The sequence below is a fragment of the Pongo pygmaeus genome, chromosome 2 (assembly GCF_028885625.2).
Source record: "Pongo pygmaeus isolate AG05252 chromosome 2, NHGRI_mPonPyg2-v2.0_pri, whole genome shotgun sequence".
Lineage (NCBI taxonomy): Eukaryota > Metazoa > Chordata > Mammalia > Primates > Hominidae > Pongo > Pongo pygmaeus.
The window spans coordinates 107,075,104-107,102,674 of NC_085930.1; the positions used below are offsets into that span (position 1 = coordinate 107,075,104).

At 45.4% G+C, this 27,571-nt stretch overlaps 2 protein-coding genes across 2 annotated transcripts in view; one reads left to right on the forward strand and one right to left on the reverse strand.

Annotated features, from left to right (window-relative positions):
* Positions 1 to 2,836: 2,836 nt before the first annotated feature.
* Positions 2,837 to 7,947, reverse strand: CRIPTO (cripto, EGF-CFC family member). Its single transcript, XM_054481957.2, has 6 exons — positions 7,664 to 7,947; positions 6,514 to 6,566; positions 6,295 to 6,429; positions 5,807 to 5,921; positions 5,600 to 5,709; positions 2,837 to 4,550 (listed from the first exon to the last, which is right to left on the reverse strand). Exons 1-6 carry the CDS (start codon positions 7,681 to 7,683, stop codon positions 4,432 to 4,434), a joined length of 552 nt encoding a protein of 183 aa, XP_054337932.1. The 5' UTR covers positions 7,684 to 7,947; the 3' UTR covers positions 2,837 to 4,431.
* An 11,412-nt stretch (positions 7,948 to 19,359) lies between these two features.
* LRRC2 (leucine rich repeat containing 2) overlaps positions 19,360 to 27,571 on the forward strand; it is a 52,307-nt gene continuing 44,095 nt past the window's right edge. The window contains exon 1 of the mRNA XM_054481953.2: positions 19,360 to 19,659. The gene's annotated coding sequence lies outside the window, so the exon portion shown is untranslated. The remainder of the gene's footprint in view (positions 19,660 to 27,571) is intronic.

Consider the following 27,571-nt stretch of genomic DNA (forward strand, 5'->3'; position numbering starts at 1 on the left):
AGCATAGAAGTTGTGATCAGAGAAGCCAAATATTCAGTTATTGAAGCAGCACGGGCCAGGCAGTATACACGTGAGAAGGTCATGGGGGCACTCATTGGGGGTGGATTAGAGCATGTTGGCTGCTCCTGGCTTAGTGTCTCTCTCTGGGACTCACCCTTGACTGACAGGAACTGCTGAGGCCAAGGAGGTGCTTCCTCCCAGGGAAGACTCTAATGCTGTGGGTGTACAAAGGTTCAGCTCAGGTGATCCACAGGGGTATATTTTGGTACTCCCTGTCCAATTTGAGCTTGAGAAGGGCATGGGAATCAGGGATTTAGACCCCCTAGGGATGAAGGTTTGGTCACCCCCACCAGGTAAGCCGCATACAACAGCAGAGGTGCTAGCTCAGGGCAAGGGGAGGCAGAATGGGTACAGGAGGGAGATGAACCTCAGTTCTCTGTTGTGCTCTGAGATCAGCTGCAGGAGAGGGGACTATAGTCTGCCCCACCAATCCTCCTCTGTTAAAGTTCACCCAGGAAAACTGATCATTCAGAATCCTGGAGGAAATGGAACCAGCAGCACGAGCGGTGGACTGTGATGAGACCCACCTTCCCCCAGAGGCTGGGGGTGTTAAGTGTGAACTGTCCTTAACTCAAAGGAGTCCACTTACCCAAGGCCACGCGCCCTCCCGGGGGCAGGTTGTGCTCCATGACCACTGATGCGGGGAGGGGCGGGTAGAAAGACCTGGCTTCTTGCTTCAACTGGGGACAACTCTGAAGGGCCACCCCAGTTCCAGAACTCCCCATGGCTCCAGAGCTCCCCATCACATGCAGCAATGCAGGTGAGGTGTCTGCTGACTGCAGCATCAGTGTTGCCTCTCCCTGGTGGCAAGGGCTGCACCCAGGGCACTCCTCAAGAAACCCCTCTGGGATATGAGTCTCTTCGGGAACCTCATCTCAGACACGTTCTAAAGCAACTGCTTCTGCCAGTGTTGTGTTTCCTCTAATTTTCTTTTTTTTTTTTGAGATGAAGTCTCACTGTCACCCAGGCTGGAGTACAGGGGTGGGATCTTGGCTCACTGCAACCACTGCCTCCCAGGTTCAAGCGATTCTCCTGCCTCAGCCTCCCCAGTAGCTGGGATTATAGGTGCACACCACCACACTCAGCTAATTTTTGTGTTTTTTTTAGTGGAGATGGGGTTTCATCATGTTGGCCAGGCTGGTCTCAAAACTCCTGACCTCAAGTGATCCATCCACCTCGGCCTTTTCCCAAAGTGCTGGGATTACAGGCGTGAGCCACCATGCCTGGCCTCTAATTTTCTTTTATTTAACATGCTATTGTAGTTTTAAAAAAAGTTTTAAATTACCCATAATTATCCTATTCAGAACTGACTGCTTTAATATTTTTATGTTTCTTACCTTTTAAGAATTCTAGCTGAGACCATACTGTCTTCTCCCTTTAACACCTGACATAGTATCTTAAGTATTTCTCCAGAGCATTAAAAATCCTTTCTAAAGATGATTTTTTAAAGGTGATGTAATATTCCATAGTGGAGGCTGAGCTCTGATAAGTAAACCATTCTCTGATGTCAGGGCTTTAAAACAGCACCCATTGGCTGGGCATGGTGGCTCACGCCTGTAATCCCAGCACTTTGGGAGGCCGAGGTGGGCGGATCACAAGGTCAGGAGATCGAGACCATCCTGGCCAACACGGTGAAACCCCGTCTCTACTAAAACAACAACAAAAACCCAAAAAGTTAGCCGGGCATGGTGGCGGGCGCCTGTAGTCCCAGCTACTCGGGAGGCTGAGGCAGGAGAATGGCCTGAACCCGGGAGGCGGAGCTTGCAGTGAGCCAAGATTGCGCCACTGCACTCCAGCCTGGGTGACAGAGCGAGACCCTGTCTCAAAAAAAAAAAAAAAAGTTTGACACATGCTACAACATGGATGAACCTTGGAAGACACGATGTGGAGTGAAATAAGCCAGACACAAAAAGACAAATAGCGTATAACTCCCCCTACTGGAGGTATCCAGAACAGCCAAATTCAGAGACAAAGTAAGTGTGGTTACTGGGGGCCTGGGGAAGGGCAAAGGGGTAGTTAATGTTTAATAGGTAGAGCTGCAGCTTGGGATGATGAAAAAGTTTTGGAAATAGATGGTGGTGACTGTTGCACAACAATGCAAATGTACTTAAATGCTACTGAACTTACAAATGATTAAAATGGTAAATATGTTATGTATATTTTACCACAATAAAAATAAGTTGATATAAAGAAAAGCATAAGCACAGATGATGTGGCTTAAATCAAGGACCCATCTCTATAAAAAATAAGCAAAATTAGCTGGGCGTGGTGGTGTGGGAGACTGAGGTGGCAGGAGCGCTTGAGCTCAGGCAGTCAAGGCTGCAGTCAAGACTGCACAGGCAGTCAAGACTGCTATGAATGCACCACTGCAGTCCAGCCTGGGGGACAGCATGAAACCCTGTCTCAGAAAAAAATAAATTCTATTTCTGGCCCCAAAAATGTTTTTAAACTCTCTGTGGTAAATACGCAGGTAAAAAGAGAAGAAAATGTGACATTTATTGAGAACCTATTTTGTATAAATGTTTTAACTATTTAACTATTTTATGTCACTTAGTTCTAATACTGTGATGTAGGCACTAATCCAGATTCAGATTAGGAAGCTGGGTCCCACTGTCAGTAAGTGGCCAGACCACCTTCCAAACTCAGCCTGTCTACCTCCTGATTTTGTGCTTTCTGGTACACCTCACTGCTTCCTGCTTATTCTATTTTACTTTCTTTCCATCGGGCATTGTAAAAAATGTCACCTATTTGGCAGTTTGCATCTGCAGGGAATTAATTTGGAAAAACACAAATTATGGTACTTAAATAATAGAAGGAAATCTTGTTCTTTACAGAAGAACACACACGTCAAAGCTAGAAACAGAACTGAGCACTCACCTGGGACTCGGCTTTTCTGGTTTCCTCAGTTTTGAGCGAGATGTAGTTGCCATATTCCATATGAAATCAGTAAAAATCAATAAGGTGAAAGGGTTCTGTGACCAGTCATGATAGGGTATGGGGAGGGAGTTGCCAGGGACTTTTAGGACCCTGGAAAACAGATATAACACATCCTCACCATGGTACTTTGGAAAATGCAAAAAGGGCATTGAGAGCAAAAACCTACCACCATAAAGCACCTCACCACCTAGAAATAACCAGTTCACATTTAGGTCAATATAGTTTCCATTTTTACTGTGCATACACATATATACAATGTCTTTTAAAAATGGGCTTTACAATATGTAGTTTGATCACTTGGTTTACAACTAAATATATTGTGAACATTTTCTCTTCTACAACAGTTAAAACAATTGCATAGCTTGGAGGAAACAATTTATTAAGCAATCTTGTTGGGGACATTGAGGTATAATTTTTTTTCTAAGGAGACTTCATTCTTTTTACAATGCCTTTGGAAAAAAAGGGGAGTCCTTGTCTTATATAGCTTTCTATAGATGATGGAAACTTGCCCTTCCATTTAGCCTTTTTACTTGCTTCTCTACCACCACCTAATCACCAATCAAGTAACCCATTTTGTTTTCCAACCTCTCTCTTCTATTTGCTTCCTCTTTCCTACCCAGTCTCCCTGCACACACACAGATGGACTTCCATTCCTTCAGCACTCTGGTTCCTCCCCTTAAAGATGTTTTCTTTCCTTTTAAAGAGACTATTTTAATTGATTTTGATCAACTCTACTCAAAACTGTATTCTAAGGTCCACATTAGAATTAGTCTTTAATAATCTGAAGATATAATTCAATCATTTAAAAGAACATATTAAGAAGACCTTGGTAGAATTACATGTATCAAGAAACACCAGGCCTTGCACAGTTGCTCACGTGTGTAATCTCAGCACTTTGAGAGGCCGAGGCGAGTGGATCACAAGGTCAGGAGTTCGAGACCAGGCTGGCCAATATGGTGAAACCCTGTCTCTACTAAAAATACAAAAAAATTAGCCGGGCATGGTGACACATGCCTGTAATCCCGGCTACTTGGGAGGCTGAGGCAGGAGAATGTCTTGAACCCCGGATGCGGAGGTTGCAGTGAACCGAGATCGTGTCATTGCAGTCCAGCCTGGGTGACAGAGTGAGACTCCATCTCAAAAAAAAAAAAAAAAAAAAACCAGAAACACTGACACTGGACTTGGGCACAATGGAGATACGGCTGACTTTCTTTTGAAAAAAGAAGTAGTTTTTTGGGAGAGGGCAGGGCAAAGAGGTAAGAAGTAGTTAGTTCTGTAAGGAAATGTTAGAGACCATTTTGGAAATGTATTCATTATTTTAAGGCAACTAACAAATGATCATCTTTCAGTTAGGACATTGTAGCAACAGCTTTTACTGGTCATGAAATTTGCATGATGTCTAAAATTGTATTTCTGGAAATAGGTCAATGTCAATTAATAGTAGCTTTGTATAGAAAGGCAGATGCCAGCTAGCATAAAAGTGGTAGTACGTGCAGACGGTGGTAGTTCTGGAGTCCTGGACGCCACGAGGTGCTCATCCATCACAAGGCCATCTGGAAGGTAGGGATGCTTGGTCATTAAAGCAAACCTCTCTGGCAGTTCATCCTGCTGCCCACAAATGTGGCATATCTATACGCCTACTGTGAAGCTGCTCTTCTCAGGACACTCACACCTGGAACCTAGCCCAGTGGTGATGCCTTCACTTGCAGGGATGAGCAGAACCTGGTTAGGTTCTGATTGGGCCCCATGTTCCGGGAAGAGAACATGTTCCCTACACATCCAATCACCCAACCCACACTTATCAAACACCTATCCTGAGCCTGACACCCAGGATGCAAATGGCAAAGACACAATCCCTGTCTGGATTCGGGAATTCCTTCCTGCTCTCAGTGAAATGTTTGCTTTCATTTACTTCCTGGACTTGAATATTTTCAATTTCGAACATCTCCAAGGCCCAGAACTATAATAGGTCTCTGAATTTGGGGGGCCCTAGAAACCTGGCTCAGGCTAGGGTGGAGAGAGGACTGTCACCTCTTTTTCTCTCCAGGTGCCACCCTTCTTTTCATTGTATTCCTCAAATCAGTAAAAATCAAGAAGGTGAAAGGGTTCTGTGACCAGTCATGGTAAGGTATGGGGAGGGGGTTACCAGGGACTTTTAGGACCCTGGAAGTTTCTAAAGGACTAGCAAGGGGCCAAGCCTCTGATAGAATTTGTCATCGGGGTGGGCTCTAAATGAGCTGCCCATCCTGGTTTGGGTCCCCCTACCCAAAGGAAAGGAACACCAGAGAACATCTCTTGGTTAAACAAGAGACCAAGACTTGTTTATTTTCCTCAATAGAAGTTCGGACCATAAAATGTCAAATAGACTTGAAATACATCTCCATCTGAAAGGCAGCAGGACTAGCCAGGTTCCCGAGGAAATAAATATCAAAGAGGCCAAGGCAACTATCTCATCAAGAGTCTGCGATGCTTTTATAAGCAGCACTTTGGCTGCCAGCCTCTAGCAAGCCAAGAGGTACAAGGAGAGCCTGCTAACTTAAGCACCCCCCAAGGCAACTACGTAACTTCAAAGGGCAAAAGAAAGAGGAGAACCTCCGCTTACCACAGCCGGGTAGAAATGCCTGAGGAAAGCAGCGGAGCTGACCGTGCCAGCATTTACACAGGGAACACTTCTTGGGCAGCCAGGTGTCATGGGGCACGGACCCACAGTTCCTGAGAATGAACAGGTAAGGCGATAGCCTTGGGTCTGAAATTTCCACTTCCCTTTCTCTCTCCTCTCCACGGCTCCCCGCCCCTCTGAATGGCTTACTCTTTGCGCACATCGTGCTCACAGTTCCGTCCGTAGAAGGAGGGCGGGCAGGCACAAAAGGACCCCAGCATGCAGGTTCCCCCATTCAGGCAGCAGGTTCTGTTTAGCTCCTTACCTGAAAGGTAAGAACAGATGACTGAGGGTGTAGGGATGGAAAAGTGCAAGGGCAATTCCTGTAAGCGAAGGTTAATACAACACCAATGTGTTGTATCAGAGTAAGACTCTGCGCCTTTGAGCAGAGAAGTCATTTTCATGCATAGGCCAGTGGTGGTTCTGGGGTTCCCCAGCGTGAAGTGGACTCAGGTGAGGAAAACTGCGCTCTAGGGAAGTAAAATACACAATCCCTGTCTCACTTCCAAAACCAAAAGCAGTCCAGCACCTGCCCAGTTCCAGAACCAGGTGCCCTTTTAGGTGAAAGAGTGTTGGAAAGATACTCAGGAGACACATGAAGGGCCAGGGCAGAAGCATCGAAGCCAGGCAGTTCTTACTGTGCTGTATCCCCATGGGCGGCACATGCTGGGAAGACCGAGGCCGAATTGCAGGCTCCTCCTGGGGCCAAATGCTGTCATCTCTGAAGGCCAGGTCTCCCCGAGATGGACGAGCAAATTCCTGATGGCCCAGCCCTTAACGACAAAATCAATTCATGGAGTCTGTATTTTAGGCCACATAAAAATTGTGAGTGATCAAAAGAACAAAAGGTCTCTCACCGGCAACTAATCCCAGTTCAAAGGCTTTAGAAATGGCCATGATCCAAATCACACTAGGAAGAGGAAGTCAGACATGAGTTAGCAAAACAAAGGAAATAAAACCTTACAAGTTAACACCTGGGTCCTCTCATCACAAGGACAAGACCACAGACCACTGAAAAGAAATTGTAGAGCACCATCTTTCTTTTTTTAATGGCTAATTCATGTAACAAAGAAAAATGTTGAAAAAAAGTCACCAATATCCAAGTCTTTTTAATATATATTACTATTTCTTAGGCCCTGTCCTCACATAGGTACCTAATTTTAAGTAGGTATATGTCTTTTATCTTCTATTTCACATATTTTTTCCCCTGCATACAGTTTTCATATAAGGATTAAAAAATAGCTGCATCCCATGTTACTGATGAATCACATTTTACAAACTACTGTATTTATTTATTTATTTTTGAGACGGAGTTTCGCTTTTTCACCCTGGCTGGAGTGCAATGTGCAATCTTGGCTCACTGCAACCTCCACCTCCCCGGTTCAAGCAATTCTCCTGCCTCAGCCTCCAGAGTAGCTGGGATTACAGGTGCCCGCCACCATGCCCGGCTAGTTTTTGTATTTTTAGTAAGACGGGGTTTTGCCATGTTGGCCAGGCTGGTCTCAAACTCCTGACCTCAGGTGATCCACCCGCCTCAGCCTCCCAAAGTGCTAAGATTACAGGCGTGAGCCACTGCGCTCGGCCAAACTATTTTAACCAATCATTTAAAAGGTTTTTAGGTAAAAAATGTGGGGTTTTTTTTTTTTGCTATTATCTTAATGGTTTTGCAAGTATTAAATCTGCTTATACCTTTAATCTTTTCGGAAGATTTTAAATTTAGTTGTAGTATTGACCTTTGTTTATACAAGAATAAAGAAACACTATTTCATAGGCAGAGTCATTAACATAAAATGAAAATTAACATTAACACGAAAATGTTAAAAGCCAATGGCAAAGTTAGAAGTAACCATGTGAAATTCCAGGTCTTTCAGGAAAAACAGCAGCGCCGTTGGCAGCTCTTTTACGGCTTGAGCAAGAGAAAAATCAAATGACAGGTGTAGAACATTATTTCCTATGCTGGCAATCTCTAGCAATCAAAAAAAGTTCACATTCAAGATTAGCTCATACCTGTAAGAGAAGCGGGCCATCTTTCTGCAGTCCACAGCTTTTAACAATTAGGGGGAACAGGCGTTAGCATCGCTTTAATTCAGAGTCATTGCCAAAACAGCCAAAGGAAAACATTCATCTCCTAAAGCGAAAATGGCAATTTAAGAAGAAAATGAGAAATTCGCGTTCCCCAGAAGGTCGTAGCAGAAGCAGGAGCAAGGTGTCCAGGGGAAACTGGAGGGCTTTCGGCCTTGAACGTTTTGACCTTGAGCTGGAGACTCAGCCTTTCCGGGGATTCTCCTTCAGCAACAAACCCCAGTCGGGGCGGGGAGACCTTTCAGGTGGGCGGGACGCCCACCAACAGGACAATGGCCCACATGCTGGGAGAGGAGTCTTGTAAAACTGGTTAACTAGCCCTAATATCTCTATCATTAGTTGCAGGCTAAAATGATCAGATGTACTCTTTTGGGAAAAAAAAAAAGAAAAAAGAAAAATCAGTTTCTCTAATCAAGTTGGTGATTCCAGGTTGGAGGGGTGGTGGAAGGTAATTGCTTTAATTAGGAAAACCTGAAAATGTATGGGTCTCAAGGCATTCGATATTTTATTTTATTTCAGGAAGTTTTACTTCCTGAAATTTGCTTCCACCTTTGTTTTTCCAAAAGGGTGTTTTGAGCCCCGTAATCCCCCGGGGGATACCCGGGTGGCCAAGAAAGGGGTGCTCTCCGCCTGAGGAGCTAGGGGTGTGTGTGTGTGTGTGTGTGTGTGTGTGTGTGTGTGTGTATATGTGTGTGTGGAAGACTAGGAAGCTTGAAACTGAGATAGAAGTTCAGGGTCAGGAGGGGTTCTTTGGGGGCTCCAGACTTGAAGTGCAAATTCCAGGCGGACCTGAATTCCTGAAAGGACGCCGGAGCCGGCCCAGGTGCCCGGGAGACGGGAGGGGCGGCCAGGGGTGCAGCCGCTGGGGCTCTCCAGTGGGAGTGCCGGCCTGTTCCAGAAAAAAGTTCTAGAACCACGGCAGTCCGGCATGGGAGGCCATTTCAGCCCCTAATCACGGGAATTTATCTCAGCCTCCCAGCGTCCACAGGGCGGCCTCTTCCAGCCCCTCGCCGTCCTGGCCCCACGACACCGAGAATTACCCCCGGACTCTGATGTGCCCCTTACAGGGGTAAACGTGTTTATTGAATGGTTCCACTAAGCACCAGACGCCCCAGATGGAGAGGCGCGTCTATGGGCCGGAGTCGCCTCACCTAACATTTCAATCCTCAGGGGTATTTCATGTGTTATTAAATACGCCCAAAGTCGTTAATAGTTTCTAAATCGCATTTAATTCCAATTTCTAAAGGAAAGCCTGACGGTTACTTAATATTGCCAGGCACACAAATGCGAAACTTTTATTAGATAGTTGTTTCCATCCATCTCTTTATTGGATTTAGGCCTCGGCAGAAAGAATTGGTAGCATCCGAGGCCATTTCAGCGTCAGTGCCTACCTGTGTGAATGCCATGGATCCATAGGTGCTGGGAAGAGGTGTTATTTACTTCTACACTGATCTTTTTTTTTTTTTTGAGACAGAGTCTTGCTCTGTTACCCAGGCTGGAGTGCAATGGCACGATCTTGGCTCACTGCAACCTCCACCTCCTGGGTTCGAGTGATTCTCCTGCCTCAACCTCCTGAGTAGCTGGGATTACAGGCGCCCCCCACAACGCCCGGCTAATTTTTGTATTTTTAGTAGAGACGGGGTTTCACCATGTTGGTCAGGCTGGTCTCAAACTCCTGACCTCGTGATCCACCCGCCTCGGCCTCCCAAAGCGCTGGGATTACAGGCATGAGCTACCGCGCCCGGCCTTACACATGATCTTGGGAGAAGCAAAGGTAAAATAATTTGTATTGGGGGAGTGAGGCCCCATCCAGTCAATGGTGGGATGCAGCAACATTTCCAAATCCACAGCAGTTGACTATTTCATTCCTGCTGCGTTTCGCCTCCTCCCTGTGTGGCCTTTTCAGGTGAAACGGTTCAGGTAGCATGCTGAGATCCACAGGGGACAGGGGAACATGGCCTGAAGCTCTAGGAGGCCGGAGGTGGGGGAGGGCTCCGCAAAGGAGAAGGCTAGCCCTGGAGCTGCAAGGAGGTTTAAAGATGTTACTCAGTGCGGTACATTTGTAAGGTATCTTGTGCATCACAGTCCTCACCAGTCCAAGGTGCTAAGTAGATAAGTAGCGCCCACAATATTAGTCTCACTTTATGGACAAGACAACTAGTTCTATTTGGGGATTTGAATGTCTTGTCTTCAGAGACTGGGCAGGCCTGTGGCAGAACTGGCAACAGAACACACCCCTGCGTTGCTATTTCCTTATCTAAAGCTCTTGTGGAATTTTTAGAGCTTAAATAGGACCCCTGGAAATCACTGCATTTTCAGAGGAAGTAACTGAGGTCTCCAGTCTGGCAATGTTGGCATTGATGGGACAGAACCCCAGGACGCCAGCTTTTCAGCCACACAAAATCCCTTCTCTAAGGACCAGAACCCCCTGAAGAGATCCCCATTCTGCAATACTGACTGCAGAGGAAGCCAAGTGGATCCAGGGTAGTCAGAGCCTGGACCAGGTTTTGGGATGGGGGGTGGGGAGAAGGAGAAGGGAAGGGCTGTGGTGTTTAAGAGAGGTTAGATATTTGACGTTGGTCTGGAGATGTAAGGGCTATTTAACAGGTATTTGATGTCTACTACTGGGCTGCCTGTAGACTGGAGTTTGGCTCTGGAGAAACAGTTGTGAGAAGTGACCCCACTGTGAGGCTGGAGAGAAAGAACAGTAATTGTTGATTCTAATTGTACTAACTGCAAAAAGTTGTTGCTGCCTCCAGGTGGGGAAATTAAATGACTACCCTAGGATGGCCACTGGTCACCTCTGCTTGGTCACTGTTGAAACTGGGCTGCTGGCCAGCCTCCAGGCCAATGAGTGCTTTGTGTCAAAAGGTCAGGCCTAGGATTGGGAAGTGCTGTGCAACGGGGGTTCCCCAATCACAGGCATCCCATCTCATCCCTTACGAAAGGCACTGAGAGCAGAAAGTGAAAAACAATGCTCTTGGTGTTGGCCATTTCTTGGTACTGCCCTTGAGGCATTGTGTATTAAAAACTGGGGCAGAATTGTGTTTAAAAGTCACACAAGTAAGCATTTGGCTTAAAACCATCCAAACAAGAATGGTGGAATGAAATACATCATAATCAAAGGACAGACTTCCTGTGTCTGCCTAAAATTCAAGGAAGAAAATAAACTTGGAGAATGGGATCAATTTTAGCTATCAAAAGCCAATTCGACCTTGTTTTAATGGTTGAGAACACGTAGAACTAAATTCCAACCAAAGAGTTAACAAAAGAATGCCATGTATGCACTACAATGACAGTATTTCAAGGTAAAAGCCTCCTTTTATCATAGGGCACTTAGGTCTTACCTCTGTCATTGTTCCCTTGAACATCCAGGCAGGCCAGAAGATGAGAGAGAGCAGAGGGGGTGGGGGAATTCTGTATATGTATGTACCCTCCAGCTGAGGAATGTCGGGGCCTCTAATTTCATCAAGCTTAGCTTCTGTTAACACCTGAGCTATACTCCTGCGGAAGCATTATCTACCCAGTGTGTCCTGGCCACACTTCATTAACAAGTTAATGGCTTTCTGTTTTCACTGGCAAACTTACAAATTGCAACTGGAAACTTATTCTGTATTTGCCAAAGGTCTCTGTGTGGGACATAAAAGGACAGATTCCCACATTCAAAAATCTGAAATTTCAGTGGGGAAGACGTGCTCAAGCAAGTCATTTTAGAGCCATATTGTTACATAAATGGCGTAAGAGGAATGGAGAAGGGCTTAAGAGAGGACTTCGTTTTTTTCTGTGCACCATGGGGGCCATATCATATTTCTTCCTATGTAGACATACTATACATTATTTTATCAATGAATAGACATGACATGTTTCCACATTTTGTGGTGAACTTCCTTGTACATATGTCTTGGTGAACGCTTGAGAGCATATTCCTCTTGTAAATTTCTAGTACTGGAATTGCTTGGTTAAAGGGTGGATGCTTCCAAATTATTTTCGAAGAAGCCTGCACCAATCTTCTCTCTGCCCCTCCTCCCTCCCCCTTGAATTGGTATTGAGAGCTCATCTCCCAAGTACTTACCAGCTCTGGCTGCAGCAAGCATCTTAAGTTTTGCTAATACAGTATGTGAAAAGTAGTATTTCATTGTTGCCTGGATTTGCATTGTGTCCTGTGGTTATTGGGTGTTTGTATTTCATTTTCTATGACCTGGCTGGTCCTTCTTACAGAGCACTTGGACTGGCTTCTTTGAGACTCAGCCCAAATTTCATTTGCTCTGGGAAGTCCTTGCTGAGACCATCCTCCCTACTCCAGCTTCCAGCTGTTCTGAGAGCCCTGTCCTGGCAACCACTGTCCCCAGATTTTATCTTGTCTTCACTGCATATATATATATACATATATATATACACATATATACGTGTATATATATATACACACATATATACACATATATACATATATACGTATATATATACATATACGTATATATATATACACATATATACACACATATATATGTGTATCTATATACATATATAGACATATATATGTATGTATATACGTATATAGATACATATGTATCTATATACGTATATATATATTTTTTTAGATGGAGTTTCACTCTTGTTGCCCAGGCTAGAGTGCAATGGCGCGATCTCGGCTCACCGCAACCTCCGCCTCCCAGGTTCAAGCGATTCTCCTGCCTCAGTTCCCTGAGTAGCTGGGATTACAGGCATGCGCCACCATGCCCGGCTAATTTTGTGTTTTTAGTAGAGACGGGGTTTTACCATGTTGGCCAGGCTGGTTTCAAACTCCCAACCTCAGGCAATCTGTCTGCCTCAGCCTCCCAAAGTGCTGGGATTACAGGCATGAGCCACCTTGCCCGGTCTCACTGTATTGTAAACTGCTTTGTGTGTGTGTGTGTGGGTGTGTGTGTGTGTTTGTCTTTCACCAACTCTTCCCCCTATCCTTTATTCCCTTGGACTAAGAAGTCCAGAAATCTGGTCTTCCAGAAACCTCAGCTTCTCCAGCCTCTAGTGCAGTGTTTACCTGTGCTGGTTTTCTTTTGGCTTAGTCTTTCTCCACCAGCCACATCTGTGACAGACACGTATTAAATCTCAGCCCTATTTTCTAAAATGGGGGTGGGGCAAGGGCAAGGTCCTTGAGAAGTGCCACAGGAAAACAACTTGTTTCCTCAAACCTGATCCTAGAAATAAAACAAAGAATACCCTCTTCCCCCAGCAAAGAAGGGAAAAAAGACAAATTTGAAACATGTAACCCAAACCACCACTGATATTCTGGGCTGAATTCCAGGCGACTTGTTAAGAGTATTTACCATATATAGCTGGGCGCGGTGGCTCACGCCTGTAATCCCAGCACTTTAGGAGGCCGAGGTGGGCGGATCACGAGGTCAGGAGATCGAGACCATCCTGGCTAACACGGTGAAACCCCATCTCTACTAAAAATACAAAAAATTAGCCGGGTGTGGTGGCAGACGCCTGTAGTCCCAGCTACTCGGGAGGCTGAGGCAGGAGAATGGCGTGAACCCGGGAGGCAGAGCTTGCAGTGAGCCGAGATCCCGCCACTGCACTCCAGCCTGGGCGACAGAGTGAGACTCTGTCTCACAAAAAAAAAAAAAAAAAAAAGAGTATTTAACACATATAAGACAAGATAATTTTGATGTACTTACTGGGAACCATGTTAGACTATGGAAAATCTGATTTAAACTTTTTTTTTTTTTTGAGATGGAGTTTCACTCTTGATGTTCAGGCTGGAGTGCAATGGTGCGATCTTGGCTCACCACAACCTCTGCTTCCCAGGTTCAAGCAATTCTCCTGCCTCAGCCTCCTAGATAGCTGGGATTACAGGTGTGTGCCACCATGCCCGGCTAATTTTGTATTTTTAGTAGAGAAGGGGTTTCACCATGTTGGCCAGGCTGGTCTTGAACTCCTGACCTCAGGCAATCTGCCTGCCTTGGCCTCTCAAGGTGCTGGGATTACAGGCATGAGCCACCGCGCCGAGCCCTGATTTAGACTTTTAGACGTAGCTATAATTTAGAATTCTTTTACACCAAAATCTTAATTTTTTTCAATTAAATTCAACAAATATTTACTGATCAGCTATCTGTGCTTAGCACAATGGGGTAGACAGAGATTTCCAAGGTAGGGCTCCTGCTCCCATCTCCCCTCCCCTGAGATAAGACAAGCCCAGTAATCTAAATGAAGTGCCATTTTAGTGTGATCAGTAAGCTGCTGATGGTGAGGAGGTAGTCACTTCCTAATTTCCTACCAACCAAGTCAAGGCAATTTGGCCCCAGCAGACAGTTAGATGAACAGGCAGACTCCCAGGAGTTAGACTTGGGAGGCAAGCTGGGGTCTCACTTGGTTTTCATGACCTGGACAATCTCATTTAAAAGTGCTTCTTAAGCTGGTGGGGTTGCTCATGCCTGTAATCCCAGCACTTTGGGAGGCCAAGGCAGGCAGATCACCTGAGGTCAGGAGTTTGAGACCAGCCTAACCAACATTCAGAAACCCTGTCTCTGCTGAAAATACAAAATTAGCCAGGCGTGGTGGTGGGTGCCTGTAATCCGAGCTACTCAGGAGGCTGAGGCAGAAGAATTGCTTGAACCCAGGAGGCAGAGGTTGTGGTGAGCTCAGATCAGGCCATTGCACTCCAGCCTGGGCAACAAGAGTGAAACTCCATCTCAAAAAAAAAAAAAAAAAAAGCAAACAACAACAACATAAAAAACAAGTGCTTCTTACATGGATGGTGGATTTTGTATTTGATCACATACAGCTCTTAATGGCTATTTTATTTTTTTGAGATGGAGTCTTGCTATATTGCCCAGGCTGTAGTGCAGTGGTGCCATCTTGGCTTATGCAGCCTCTACCTGCTGCTGGGTTCAAGTGATTTTCATGCCTCAGCCTCCCGAGTAGCTGGGACTACAGGCACGTGCACCACGCCTGGCTAATTTTTTTTCTTTTCTTTTTTTTTTTTGAGACGGAGTCTCACTCTTGTCTCCCAGGCTAGAGGGCTATGACCCAATCTCAGCTCACTGCAACCTCCACCTCCCGGGTTCAAATGATTCTCCTGCCTCAGCCTCCTGAGTTGCTGGGATTACAGATGCCTGCCACCATGCCTGGCTAATTTTTTCTATTTTTAGTAGAGACAGGGTTTCACTATGTTGGCCAGGCTGGTCTCGAACTCTGGACCTCAGGGGATCGACCTGACTCGGCCTCCCAAAGTGCTGGGATTACAGGTATGAACCACCACGCCCAGCCCTACTTTGATTTTTAGATCCCACAAAGAATTGAGAACATGGGATGTTTGTCTTTCAGTGCCTAGCTTATTTCACTTAACATAATCATCTCCAGTTCCATTCATGTCATTGCAAATGACTGGATCTCATTCTTTTTTATGGCTGCATAGTATTCCATTGTGTATATGTACCACATTTTCTTTATCCATTCATCTGCTGATGGACACTTAGGTTGCTTCCAAATCTTAGTTACTGTAAACAGTGCTGCAACAAACAGGAATGCAGATATCTCTTTGATATACTGATTTCCTTTCTTTTGTGTGTATACCCAGCAGTGGAATTCTGGTTCATATGGTAGCTCAATTTTTAGTTTTTTGAGGAATCTCCAAACTGTTCTCCATAGTGGTTGTACTAATTTACATTCCCACTAACAGTGTACAAGGGTTCCCTTTCTCCACATCCTCACCAGCATTTTGTATTGCCTGTCTTTCGGATATAAGCCATTTTAACTGAGTTGAGATGATATCTTATTGTAGTTTTGATCTGCATTTCTCTGATGATCAATGATGTTGAACATTCTTTCATATGCCTGTGTGCCATTTGTATATCTTCTTTTGAGGAATCTATTCAAATCTTTTGCCCAGTTTTTTTGATCAGATTGTTAGATTTTTTTCCTATGGCGTTGAGCTCCTTATATATTCTCATTATTAATCTCTTATCAGATGGGTAGTTTGCAAATATTTTCTCCCTTTCTGTGGGTTGTCTCTTCACTTTGTTGATTTTATCCTTTGCTATGCAGAAGCTTTTTAATTTGATGTAATCTCATTTGTCCATTTTTACTTTGGTTGCCTGTGTTTGTGGGGTATTTGTGTGGTTGTGGCCTGTGGTTATGGCATTGACCAGACCAAGGTCTTGGGGATTTTGCCAAATGTTTTATTATAGTAGTTTCATAGTTTGAAGTCTTAGATTTAAGTCTTTAATCCATTTTGATTTGATTTTTGTATGTGGTGAGAGATAGGGATCTAGTTTCATTCTTTTGCATATGGATATCCTGTTTTCCCAGCACCTTTTACTGAAGAGACTGTTCTTTTCCCTAGTGTATGTTCTTGGTTCCTTTGTCAAAAATGAGTTCACTGTAGGTGTGTGGATTTGTTTCTGGGTTCTCTATTCTGTTCCATTGGTCTATGTGTCTGTTTTTATGCCAGTACCATGCTGTTTGGTTACTATAGCTCTGTGGTATAATTCGAAGTCAGGTAATGTGATTCCTCCAGTTTTGTTCTTTTGCTTAGGGTAGGTTTGGCTATTCTGGGTCTTTTGTGGTTTCATATAAATTTTAGAATTGTTTTTTCTATTTCTGTGAAAAATGTCCAGTATTTTGATACGGACTGCATTGAATCTGTAGATTGCTTAGGGTAGTGTGGACATTTTAGCAACATTGATTATTCCAACACATGAACATGGAATGTTTTTCCATTTTTTGGTATTTTCTTCAATTTCCTTCATCAGCGTTTTATAGTTTTTATTATAGAGATCTTTCACTTCTTTGGTTAAGTTAATTCCTAGGTATTTAATTTTATGTGTGGTTATTGTACATGGGATTACTTGTTAAATTTCTTTTCATATTGTTCACTGTTGGCCTATAGAAATGCTACTGACTTTTTTTTTTTTTTTTTTTTTTCTTTTAGACAGGGTCTCTGTTTCCCAGGCTGGAGTGCAATGGCACAATCTCGGTTCACTGCAACTTCTGACTCCTGGGCTCAGATTATCCTCCTACCTCAGCCTCCCAAGTAGCTGGGACTACAGCTATATACCACCATGCCTGGTTAATTTTTGTATTTTTTTTTGTAGAGATGGGGTTTTGCCATGTTGCTCAGGCTGGTCTCAAATTCCTAGGCTCAAGCAATCCACCTGCCCCGGCCTCCCAAAGTGCTGGGATTACAGGTGTGAGCCACTGTGCCCAGCCTGCTACTGGTTTTTGTATGTTGATTTTGTCTCTTGCAACTTTACTGAATTTGTTTAGTTTATCAGTTCTAATAGTTTTCTTGTGGAATCATTAGGTTTTTCCAAATATAAGACCATATCGTTAGCCAACAGATGATTTAACTTCTTTCTTTCCAATTTGGATGCCCTTTATATCTTTCTCTTGTCTGATTGCTCTAGCTAGGACTTCCAGTTCTATGTTGAATAACAGTGGTGACAGTGGGCATCCTTGCTGTGTTCCAGATATTAGAAGAAAGGCTTTCAGTTTTTCCCCATTCAGTAAGGATACTAGCTGTGGATCTGTCATATATGGCTTTTATTATGTTGAGGTATGTTCCTTCAAAACCCAGTTTTTTGGAGGGTTTTTATCATAAAGGAATGTTGAATTTTATCCAATGCTTTTTCAGTATCAATTAAAATGATCATATGATTTTTATCCTTTATTCTGTTAATCTGATGTATCGTGTCAATTGATTTGTGTATGTTGAACTATCCTTGTATCCCAGGCATAAATTCCACTTGGTCATGGTGAATGATCTTTCTAATGTAGTGCTGAATTCGGCTTGCCAGTATTTTTGTTGAAGATTTTTGCATCAATATTCATCAGAGATGAATTTTGACCTGTAGTTTTCTTTTTTTTGATGTGTCTTTCTCTGGTTTTGGTATCAGGGTAATACTGGCCTATAAAATGAGTTTGCAAATATTCCTTCCTCCTCTATTTTCTGGAATAGCTTGGGTAGGATTGGTATTAGCTCTTCTTTAAATGTTTGGTAGAATTCAGCAGTGAAGCCATCAGGTTCTGGGCATTTTTTTACTGGGAGACTTTTTATTACAGCCTTGATCTTGTTATTTGTTATTGGTCTGTTCAGGTTTTGAATTTCTTCCTGATTCAATATTTGTAGGTTGTATGTACCTAGAAGTTTGTTCATTTCTTCTAGACTTTCCAATTTATTGGCATACAGTTGCTCAATGAGTGGATTTTTAAAAGTAAAAGAAGGAGACAGGGATTGATATAAAGTTATTTGTTATGAATTTTCATTGGTTTACAGAAATAACATTGATAAGTGATTGGCTATACATCCTTTAGCTATAGGGTGTGGTTATAGTGTCTGGCGTGTTGCTATTAGGTTAATTTACAGCTACTTGTGACAATAGCAAGTAATTTCAAGAGATGAAGACAGCTCAAAGAGGGGAGTAGGGCATGAGTGCAGTTTCATTTTAATGTCTCCTTGGGCCTGATAATGAAAAAAACTTGCATTTCTCAGATAAAAGTAGTCCTTTTTTTTTTTTTTGAGACAGTTTGGCTCTTGTTGCTCAGGCTGGAGTGCAATGGTGCGATCTCGGCTCACTGCAACCTCTGCCGCCCGGGTTCAAGCGATTCTCCTGCCTCAGCCTCCCCAGTAGCTGGGATTGCAGGCGCCTGCCACTACGCCCAGATAATTTTGTATTTTTAGTAGAGGCGGGGTTTCTCCATGTTGGCCAGGCTGGTCTCAAACTCCCGACCTCGGGTGATCCACCTGCCTCGGCCTCCCAAAGTGTTGGGATTACAGGCGTGAGCCACTGTGCCCCGCTAAAAAGCATTATTTTCAAAAAAGCACGGTGGCTCACGCCTGTAATCCCAGCACTTTGGGAGGCCGAGGTGGGCGGGTCACCTGAGGTCAGGAATTCTAGAGCAGCCTGGCCAACATGGTGAAACCCCATCTCTACAAAAATACAAAAATCAGCCGCGCGTGGTGGCAGTCGCCTGTAATCCCAGCTACTGGGGAGGCGAGGCAGAAGAATCGCTTGAACCCGGGAGGCGCAGGTTGCAGTGAGCCGAGATCACACCACTGCACTCCAGCCTGGGCGACAGAGTGAGACTCCTCTCAAAAAAAAAAAAAAAAACAGAAAAGAAAATAATGCTTTTTAAGGAAATGAATTTTAGAAGTATGACACATATATCACACAAAAGGTATTTTTGAGTTTAGACTAAGTGATATGAGGAGCCATTGCCATTAAGGATCAGGAAGTGGTCACATGGACTCCTGCGAGCAGCCAGGGAGTTGATTACTGATTATTAACTTGTCATACTTTCACGATGTCGGCTATCAGCAAAACATATTTGGCCAATTAGTAAAGTATCTGAAGAGAACCTAAACTCACATACATTTTAGGATATTAAAAAGATAAAATGTAACGGTGAAATTGAGACCTTCGAATTCTGCTGCTTCCAACATCGAAAACACTTTTACATTCCCTTGGTCATATGGCTTTCAAAGCCTGCGTCTGGCTAGGTTCCCAGCTTAGCGTGCTGAGCACTCGGAACCCGCTCCTTTCCATTCCACACCCTCTGGGATCTCCGATGTGAAAATGTCTGGCCCCGGCTGGGTAGGAGGCTGCAGATAGTCCCTGGGCCGGGGCTCGCGCTGGCCGGCTGCAGCGCGCAGGGTGCCAAGCCCTCCCCTACGAAGTCTGTTTTGTCTCAGGCTGGGCTGAGTCACATAGAATAGATAGATAGTTGATTTAGCACATGTCCTCCAGATCATATTATCCGCCTACAAATATAGCCTGTTAGCGCACAGGCACGGGAGGCTTCTTCCGGCTCGGTCGTGCTGCTCAGCGGGTGTAAACAGCCTCTGCGGTGTAAACAGCCTCTGCGGTGTAAACAGCCGCGGCGGGCAGGCCAGGACTGTCAGTGCCCGCCCCTCGGGGCAGGTAAGCGCTGGGCGTCCGAGGTGGCCGGCGGGGCGGGAGCAGGGACCTTGCGCTCCCGGTAGGAGGACGCGGGCGGATGGCCGGTGCCCCGGGCGCTCAGTTGTTTACTCCTTCCTCCGTGCCTTGGTGACCGGCAATCTGCCGGAGAGACAGGGGTAAACGTCCCTAACCGGACAGCGTCTGGGGCTTAGGCATCGACCGGTATCTGAGGTCCAGGACTATGGTGGGATGGCGAGAAAGGAGAGAGCGTGGGGAGGCAGGGGTCCCCGCGAGTGAATTTTGCTCCGGCTTAGCAGTTCCCCTGTGCTTACTGCTCCGGCTCCCAAGGCTGAGGCCCAAAGCTTCTGGTCCAAAGCGCTGTCCAGGGGAGATAAATCAACTTTGTTTGTGTCCTGAATGGTATGATTGACACATGGCCCTGGCGGGGAAGTCTTTTCTTCCAGCGTCTCACGCCCCCTGGCTTGGGGTGGGGACAGGCGTGAGGCAAGGGCAGAAAGTGACTGGAGACCCAGAGGAGGAGGAATTGTCTGGCTTGTTAGCGGCTCTGCCCTGTTGCTAGCTCTTCTGCTGGACCAAACCCTCTCCCAGAACTCAGGGACTGGGGGGTTCACCCATTATTCACCCAAAGAACCTCTGCTAATGATGCCAGGTAGAGAAAAACCCTCGGATGCTCACATACCTCTTGTTTTTGTCTTACGTTTAATTGTTGACAGGGATTCTTAGTTTCCTTTCTTTTTTCTTTAAATGATTGAACTTTTTTTTGACCTTACTAGGTGCCAGGTACTGTCTTAAGCTCTTGACACAATGATCCTACGCGATGTTCTCGCCAACCTGTGAGCTCAGTGCTGTTTGCTCCATCACGTCCACATGAGAACACCAGGCTCAGAGAAGTTAGGCCCTGTTCTCAGGGACATGTGGCCAGAGAGTGGGTAGGCAGGGCTCCAGCCCAGGCAACTTGGCCCTGGAACTGCCCTCTTAATCCCGTCTGGACCCTCTGCCTCCCCTGGCTGGATTTTCTAGCTTAACAAATTACAATAAAATTAATCAGATGTCCCCAGGGAAACTCTGGTCATGTGGCATAAATGTCATTTAATTCAGGATTTGGCTGACTATACTGACCTTACTTGACTATTTAGCTCCTATTTACCCTCGTTTCTATCAGAAAACTCACTGTGTTCATTCCAACCCTGGTGTCCAGGCAGTGGCCTTATGTGAGGATAGAACGGAATTTGTGAGTCACCAAAGCTCCTTGGTTGTCATATTTTGCCCATTGTATCTTGGTGCCCCCAGAAATTCCCATGGGTTACAGTTGTTCTCTTGGATACAGCAAGGCTGATGATAGAGGTTTTCCTTACATTGATGACACACCTGGAAGGGTGCTGTGGAGGGCTTGGAGCTGGGCAGCCTGGGGTGGAGGGGTCCTGGGAGTTCTGAGGGGCAGGTGTGGAGGAGAGAGCCTCTCTTTGCATGGCTAGTTCAGGTGACCTCTGGCATCAGCTCCGTCCTCCTCTCCTGCTCCATCCCTTGTTCCTGTCCGCCTCCCAGCCTCACAGTGGGAGTGCCAAGAATGGCTTGGCACCTGCATGATGAGGTGAGTCTCCTCCCAGACTTTGTTGAGTCTCCTCCCAGACTCCCCCATATCCTTCTTAGGATGCTCTGAGAGGTTAACCCTGCACCCACTCCACACCTCCTACCCAGCAACCCAGTGTCATTTGACAAGAAGGGAGAGGACTAGGTGACCGGAAAGCCCCCCCTCCCCCTGGCATATGACTTCTGAGTGGAGACTAATGCCCTGGTGCCAGGGGACATGTTTTTCCAGTCATGCCCTCTGGCTCTGGAAAGCGGATGGCTCTGTAAAGTGGATGGCTCTGTAAAGTGGTTCTGATATAACTGGGTTGGGGAGGGGGGTGTGGAAAGTTATTCAGCCAAACCTGCACTGTTAGCCCTTTCCCCTTCCTCAAGGTCCCTGCAGGACTCTCCCAACCCCTCCCCCCACCCTTTCTCTTTTGGCTCCTACAGGGGTTGGTTCAGCCTCTGTTGTCTAATGAACGTGCTGCGCTCAAATATATCCTTTGATGCTCTCCCGTCTAGATTGGGAACTTGGAGGCATGGACAAGGCTTCTGTCTTTCTGCATTTAATGAGTGTCCATAAATGTCACTTAGGGTTCCTAGGCATTGAAAAACAGAAATACACACTAAGTACACTGGCTCAGTACACACGGTTTCTGTGTTGAGGTTCAGAAGCAGGAGACTGGCATCTGTAGCCCTTGGACTACTCAAAACCCCCTCATTTGATGGCCATAGCACACCTCTCTCTGCAGGGGCTTGGACAAGGTGATGGAGAGGCCCCTCCAGTTCCCATTGTATGCTACAGTATGATCTGCTCAGCTGAACTCATGGGGGCCAGGCTGTGAACCCAAGTCTGGGGTCTCCCAAGTGGCTGCTCCTGTCAGTAAACTGTGGTTCGTCTATGGCTTCGTCCATGGATAGATAAAATATAATGAATCAAATACTTTAACTTGCACTAAGTATTGTGATGCAAATGAACAGTAGACTGAGAAATAAAATAACAGGCGGGTTTACCTTAGATGAGGAGGCCGGGAAGGCCAGACAGGAGAAAACATTTAAGATGGGTTCTAGGGGTGTGGGGAGGAAGCCACGTGACTTGGGGAGGAATGTTCTAGGCTGAGGGAGCAGTGTGTGCTGAGCTCTGAGGGGGAAGAAGCATGGGGTGGATAAGCACTGAGGAGGAGAGCATGAGGGGTGAGGTGGGATGGGCTGGCCAAGGGCAGACCATGCCAGGGGCTCACTGCCTCTGTGGAAAGCTGGGATCTCATTCTCATTTCAAAGGCAGGCCTCGGGGGGATTTGTGCCAGGTGGTGGCATGATCTAGTTCTCATTGGAAAGTGACTCTCACTATTGAGTAGAAGATGGTTTGGATGGGATTGAGTGGGAAGCCAGGAGACCAGTTAGGAGGCCTTTCCCCAACTGAGGCAAGGCATGACACTAGTTGGTGGTGAGAAATGCATGCCCTCTAAGACGTAGGTGATAACTGGATGTGTGGATGAATGTGTGTGTGTGTGCATGCACGTGTGTGTGCATGCTGTCTGCATAGTGGGTGGGCAGAGTGAGGAAACGAAGCAAAAGAAGTGACTTCTGGCAGGGTGCAGTGGCTTATACCTGTAATCCCAGCAATTTGGGATGCCGAGGCAGGCAGATCACCTGAGGTCAGGAGTTCGAGACCAGCCTGGTCAACATGGTGAAACCCTATCTCTACTAAAAATATAAAAATTAGCCGGATATGGTGGCTTTTGCCTGAAATCCCAGCTACTCAGGAGGCTGAGGAAGGAGAATTGCTTGAACCCAGGAAGTGAAGTTTGCAATGAGCTGAGATTGTGCCACTGCACTCCAGCCTGGGTGACAGAGTGAGACTTCATCTCAAAAAAAAAAAAAAAGAAGTAACTTCTAGATCTTCTAGATTATGATGGAGTCATTCCTGAGGTGTGGAATTAAGGGAGGCCTAGGATGGACAGACTCTAAAGGAGCAAGTTTGGAGAACATCATGTTTCTTTGAGATATGTGTGAGACATCCAAGTGCATATTCAAGGAGGCAGCTGAACATGCACACCAGATGGCACCAGAAGTTAAGACTGATTTTTAAAAGTGTCTTTTATAAAAATCCACTGTCTTGGTTATTTATTGCTGCATAACAAGTTACCCCCAGGCATAACAGTTTAGAATAACAGACATTTATTATCTCACAGTTTCTGAGAGTCAGAAATTCAGGGCAGTTTAGCTGAGTGTTTCTGGCTTAGGGTCTCATGAAGTTGTGGTCAAGATGTCCACAGGGGCTGCCGTCATCTGAAGGCTTGACCGGGGCTAGAGGATCTGCTTTTAAGACAGCCCCCTCTCATGGCTGTTGACAGGAGGCCTCAGTTCCTCTCCTTGTGAAGCTTTTCCACAAGGCTGCTTGAGCATCATCATGACATGGCAGCTGACTTCCTAGAGTGAGTGATCTGAGAGAGAGTGAAGACCTAGTCTCAGAAGTCACACACCATTACTTTCACCACATTCTAGTCATTAGACTTAAGTCACTAAGTCTAGCCCATGCTCAAGGGGGGAGGAATTAAGTTCTACCTTTTTAAAGGGAAGAATGTGAAAGACTTTGTGGATACAGTTTAAAACCATCATATCCACCAAAGCAAAATATTTTATATTTTATTGTCCACTAAAGCTAGGATCAGTAAACTATAACCTGCAGGCCTGGCACCTGTTTGCATATGGAATGTGGGCACTGCTGGAGCATCTGTGGACCAAGCTGGAGTATTTTCTTCTGTTTCTATTCCCCCACTGCTCTCAGCTCCTGTCCACCTGGCCAGCTGTACCTGGCTGCAGCCCAGGGCCCACACTGGTTGCCATCTACACATTGGAGACTCTATTGTTAGCAACCAAGCAATGGAATCTCAGTTCAGGAGCTGGTGACTGAGTAGGTCACCTTGCCTCCAGCCAGCTGTCCAACTTGTGATGACTGGAGGAGAGAAGGACACACAGGCACCTGTCTGGGTGATACTGGGGCAAAGAAAGAAACGGACAGCAGCAGGCTCACTCCCCGGCCCCTTCCCCTGCCACCCTCTCCCCTCTCTTTGTTTTTTTGAGACCCAGGCTGGAGTGCATTGGTGCAATCTCAGCTCACTGCAACATCTGCCTCCCAGGCTCAAGTGATCCTCTCACATCAGCCTCCTTAGTAGCTGGGACCACAGATGCATGCCACCCCCCAGCTATTTTATTTATTTATTTTATTTTTAATTTTTGGTAAAGACAGGGTTTTGCCATGTTGCCCAGGCTGCTCTCAAACTCCTGAGCTTAGGCAATCCACCCACCTCAGCCTCCCAAAGTGCTGTGATTACAGGTGTGAGCCACCGCACCCAGCCACCCTGCCCCTTTTTCACCATACCTGCTAGGCCTTTCCCTCAGCCCCTCTTGTTCTGAGAATGTTTTTGGCAAGCAGCAGCTGGACATGAAACATGCTCACTACTCTGGATGGTTCTCTGGAGGCAAGCAGGGAGAGGCTCGCCAGAGGGTTCTTCTTTGTTATGTAAACACCTACATATATCTTCAATTTTGCTTATTGGCCTGCGAAACCTCTATTATTTACCATCAAGTTTTCTCAGCCCCACACTAAAACAAAAGGTTTTCCAGGCATTATTTTCCTTAATCCAACCTTTGAGAGTGTGCTGATGGTTAACATTTTCACTGAGGAGCTGGAACACTAAGTATCTGGAAGTCCTTGGACTGGAGAGGAACATGGCTGATGACACTTTGTGGCCCCAGTGTTCTTTCCTTTACAGTGAGAGATGCCACCATTCTCCTTCTGTCTCATCATTGCAGGTGTTTTCTTCTCTGGAAGATGCTCTGTGACTGTGGACAGTGTAGCCCAAATCGAGGGAGGCTTGTTCTCATAATTCTGCTACAACCACACGAAACCAGACCCACAGCAGGGAACCGGAATCAGATGCTGTCTTGGAACCATGACACTTTGCTGTCAAATTCAATGAGGGTCCAGGCTGAAGCTTTACACTTAGGCTGCTTTGTAGAATCTACTTGGTTGTAAAGTTTCCTATAAGAGGATATTGCTTTGTTTGTATTGAGGGTCTCCTGACTGGATCCCGTAGAGGTTAATTTTTCCCTTTTCTGTGTTGGGGTAGCATATGATGATGACATTTCTATAGTGCTAGAGAAAGTTAATGCTTAGGACATTGCATTCTATGTCTTTGCCTGAAAGATTGTGTTGACTAGAGTTTATTTTACAAAGAAGAGATTAGCTTTGTAAATTTGTGAGGAGATCTCTCTCCTGAGCTGCTGAGGGACTGGCACCTGTGTCTGTCCCTGACAACTGTGTCCTATGGGCTCCCCAATGTGGTTTCTCCCCTGGATGAAGGGTCTCCTACTTACCCTGGACTGACACATGGACTCTTATTTGAAACTACTTTCTCAGTCTCAGAACCCACCCATGAACTACCTTCTAAGTTAAGGTAAAATTTGTCCAGTTGTCTAGAGAGGTCTGGACTTATCTCTGTCCTACATGGAATGCCAGGGGCTGGGCTGGACCTGGCACTTAGGACTTTGTATGTCATAGCTTCCCAGCACCTCTGGACATCACATGTAAATTGCTAGCAAATGTGGTCATCACCCACTGTTCTTAGAGTCTCCAGTTTTCATTATACATGTTTGCAAACAAAACTTCATGTTATAGGCAAGATGCTGATTTACATCCAGGTACATTCAAAGCCCCCTTAATTGTATAAGAGAACCTCTTTTCCTGCTTTTTAAAAACACAGGGAAAATGGTGAACATGGTTAGATGACAGACAGAATATATTATTTCCCACCAAAATACCGAGAGTAGTAATGACTTATAACTACTTAAAAATATGTCAGGGCCTTTGGTAATTAAATTTCATAATTCCAGGAATTTATCAAAGATGATTAAGCTGTTTTTTGTTGACATGATCAAATATTTAGAACACAAAGGCATTAAGAAGAGACCATTCCTCTAAGATGGGAATTAGAATTACATTTCTCTAAGTTAATGCATAGCAATTCATAAGCAATGATTTTTAAAATGTAGGGGCAGTTAATGTACAGCTCTGGCTACTTGCCAAAGGCTGACTGGCCTAAGGAAATGAAAGAACATCAACAACAGAGTCTGTGATGTGTCTGGTTGATCTAGAGAACACGAGCCCTGTGTGTAGGGAGTAATTCTTCCAGCTTCAGTTACTGTGGCTGGCTGGGCTGCCCACACTGCTCAAATGCAGTTAACTTTACTTTGGCTTTTATGTGTAGACTTGGGATCTGTGTAGAGATTTCCTCAAAAAAACTAGGCTGACTGATTCTCTTATTAATGTTTCTTCACCACTGGCTGTGGACTTTGATCTTTACTTTCAGGATGATGCGTAGCGTTCCTTTATGGAGACTTTTAAGTCGAAAGCTAAAGCCTTAATTAAGATCTTTGCAGGTTAGATACTCCTGAGCTGAAGATAACAGAGTAAGAAAAGTGGTAAAAGAAAAATTAAATGCACTTCTTTTACCTACCATTTTTATGGTAGATATTTGAAATTTACCCTTTCAGTGATTTTGAAATATGCAATACTTTATTATTGACTATAGTCGCCCTGCGCTATGCAATAGATTTCAAAACATTCCTCCTACCTATCCGAAACTTTGTACCCTTTGACCAGTAACTCCCCATTCCCTTCCTCCTCGGCCCCAACCTCTTTCTACGCTCTACTTCTACGAGTTCAACTTTTTTAGATTTCACATAAAGTGGGACATGCAGAGAACCTTCCTTTTCTGATTAGAGGAGCTATAGCCCAAAATAGTGGAGCAAACCGTCACGCTTTCTTACTCTCTTAAATCTTCGCTGCTTGGCCGCGACTGTGGGTACAGTTGTAGGAAGTGCACGGCAGAGCAGAGTAATTACAACACCAAGTTTTTGGCCAGAGGACCGAAAAAGGGAGCCCAGCGATCAGGAGAGGACCAGGGAGATCACAGAGAGGGAGGAATTTGGAGAAAACAGCTCCGTGAGTTTATTCCTGGGCTCCTCCCCGAGCTGCGCATGTGTGGATCTGACCCTAACCAGCGCTCCAAAGATGTTAGACCTGAACACTGGGATAGACCTTAAGCCACGCCGTAGACTGGCCACTGGGGGGCGCACACGGAACATAGCTGAATAGCACCAGGAAGACTGAAAACTGACCTGACATGGGGATCACAACCCACAGAAGGCAGGTTGGAATTTGAGGTCAGAACTCAACCAAATTGGTTACCCACGGTGTCAGTTATCAACTTACTGCCTCTCAGCTTTGAATGCGCCACTCAATAAATATACCCTGTGTTATACAATGGCATTCCTT

Coding starts and splice junctions, on each gene's coding strand:
- CRIPTO (XM_054481957.2), bottom strand. CDS start 7,683: ATGGCCCGCTTCTCTTACAG. Junction 6,430..6,513: donor TGAACTGGGATTAGTTGCCG/GTGAGAGACCTT, acceptor TTTGTCGTTAAG/GGCTGGGCCATCAGGAATTT. Junction 5,922..6,294: donor GCCCATGGGGATACAGCACA/GTAAGAACTGCC, acceptor CTTACCTTTCAG/GTAAGGAGCTAAACAGAACC.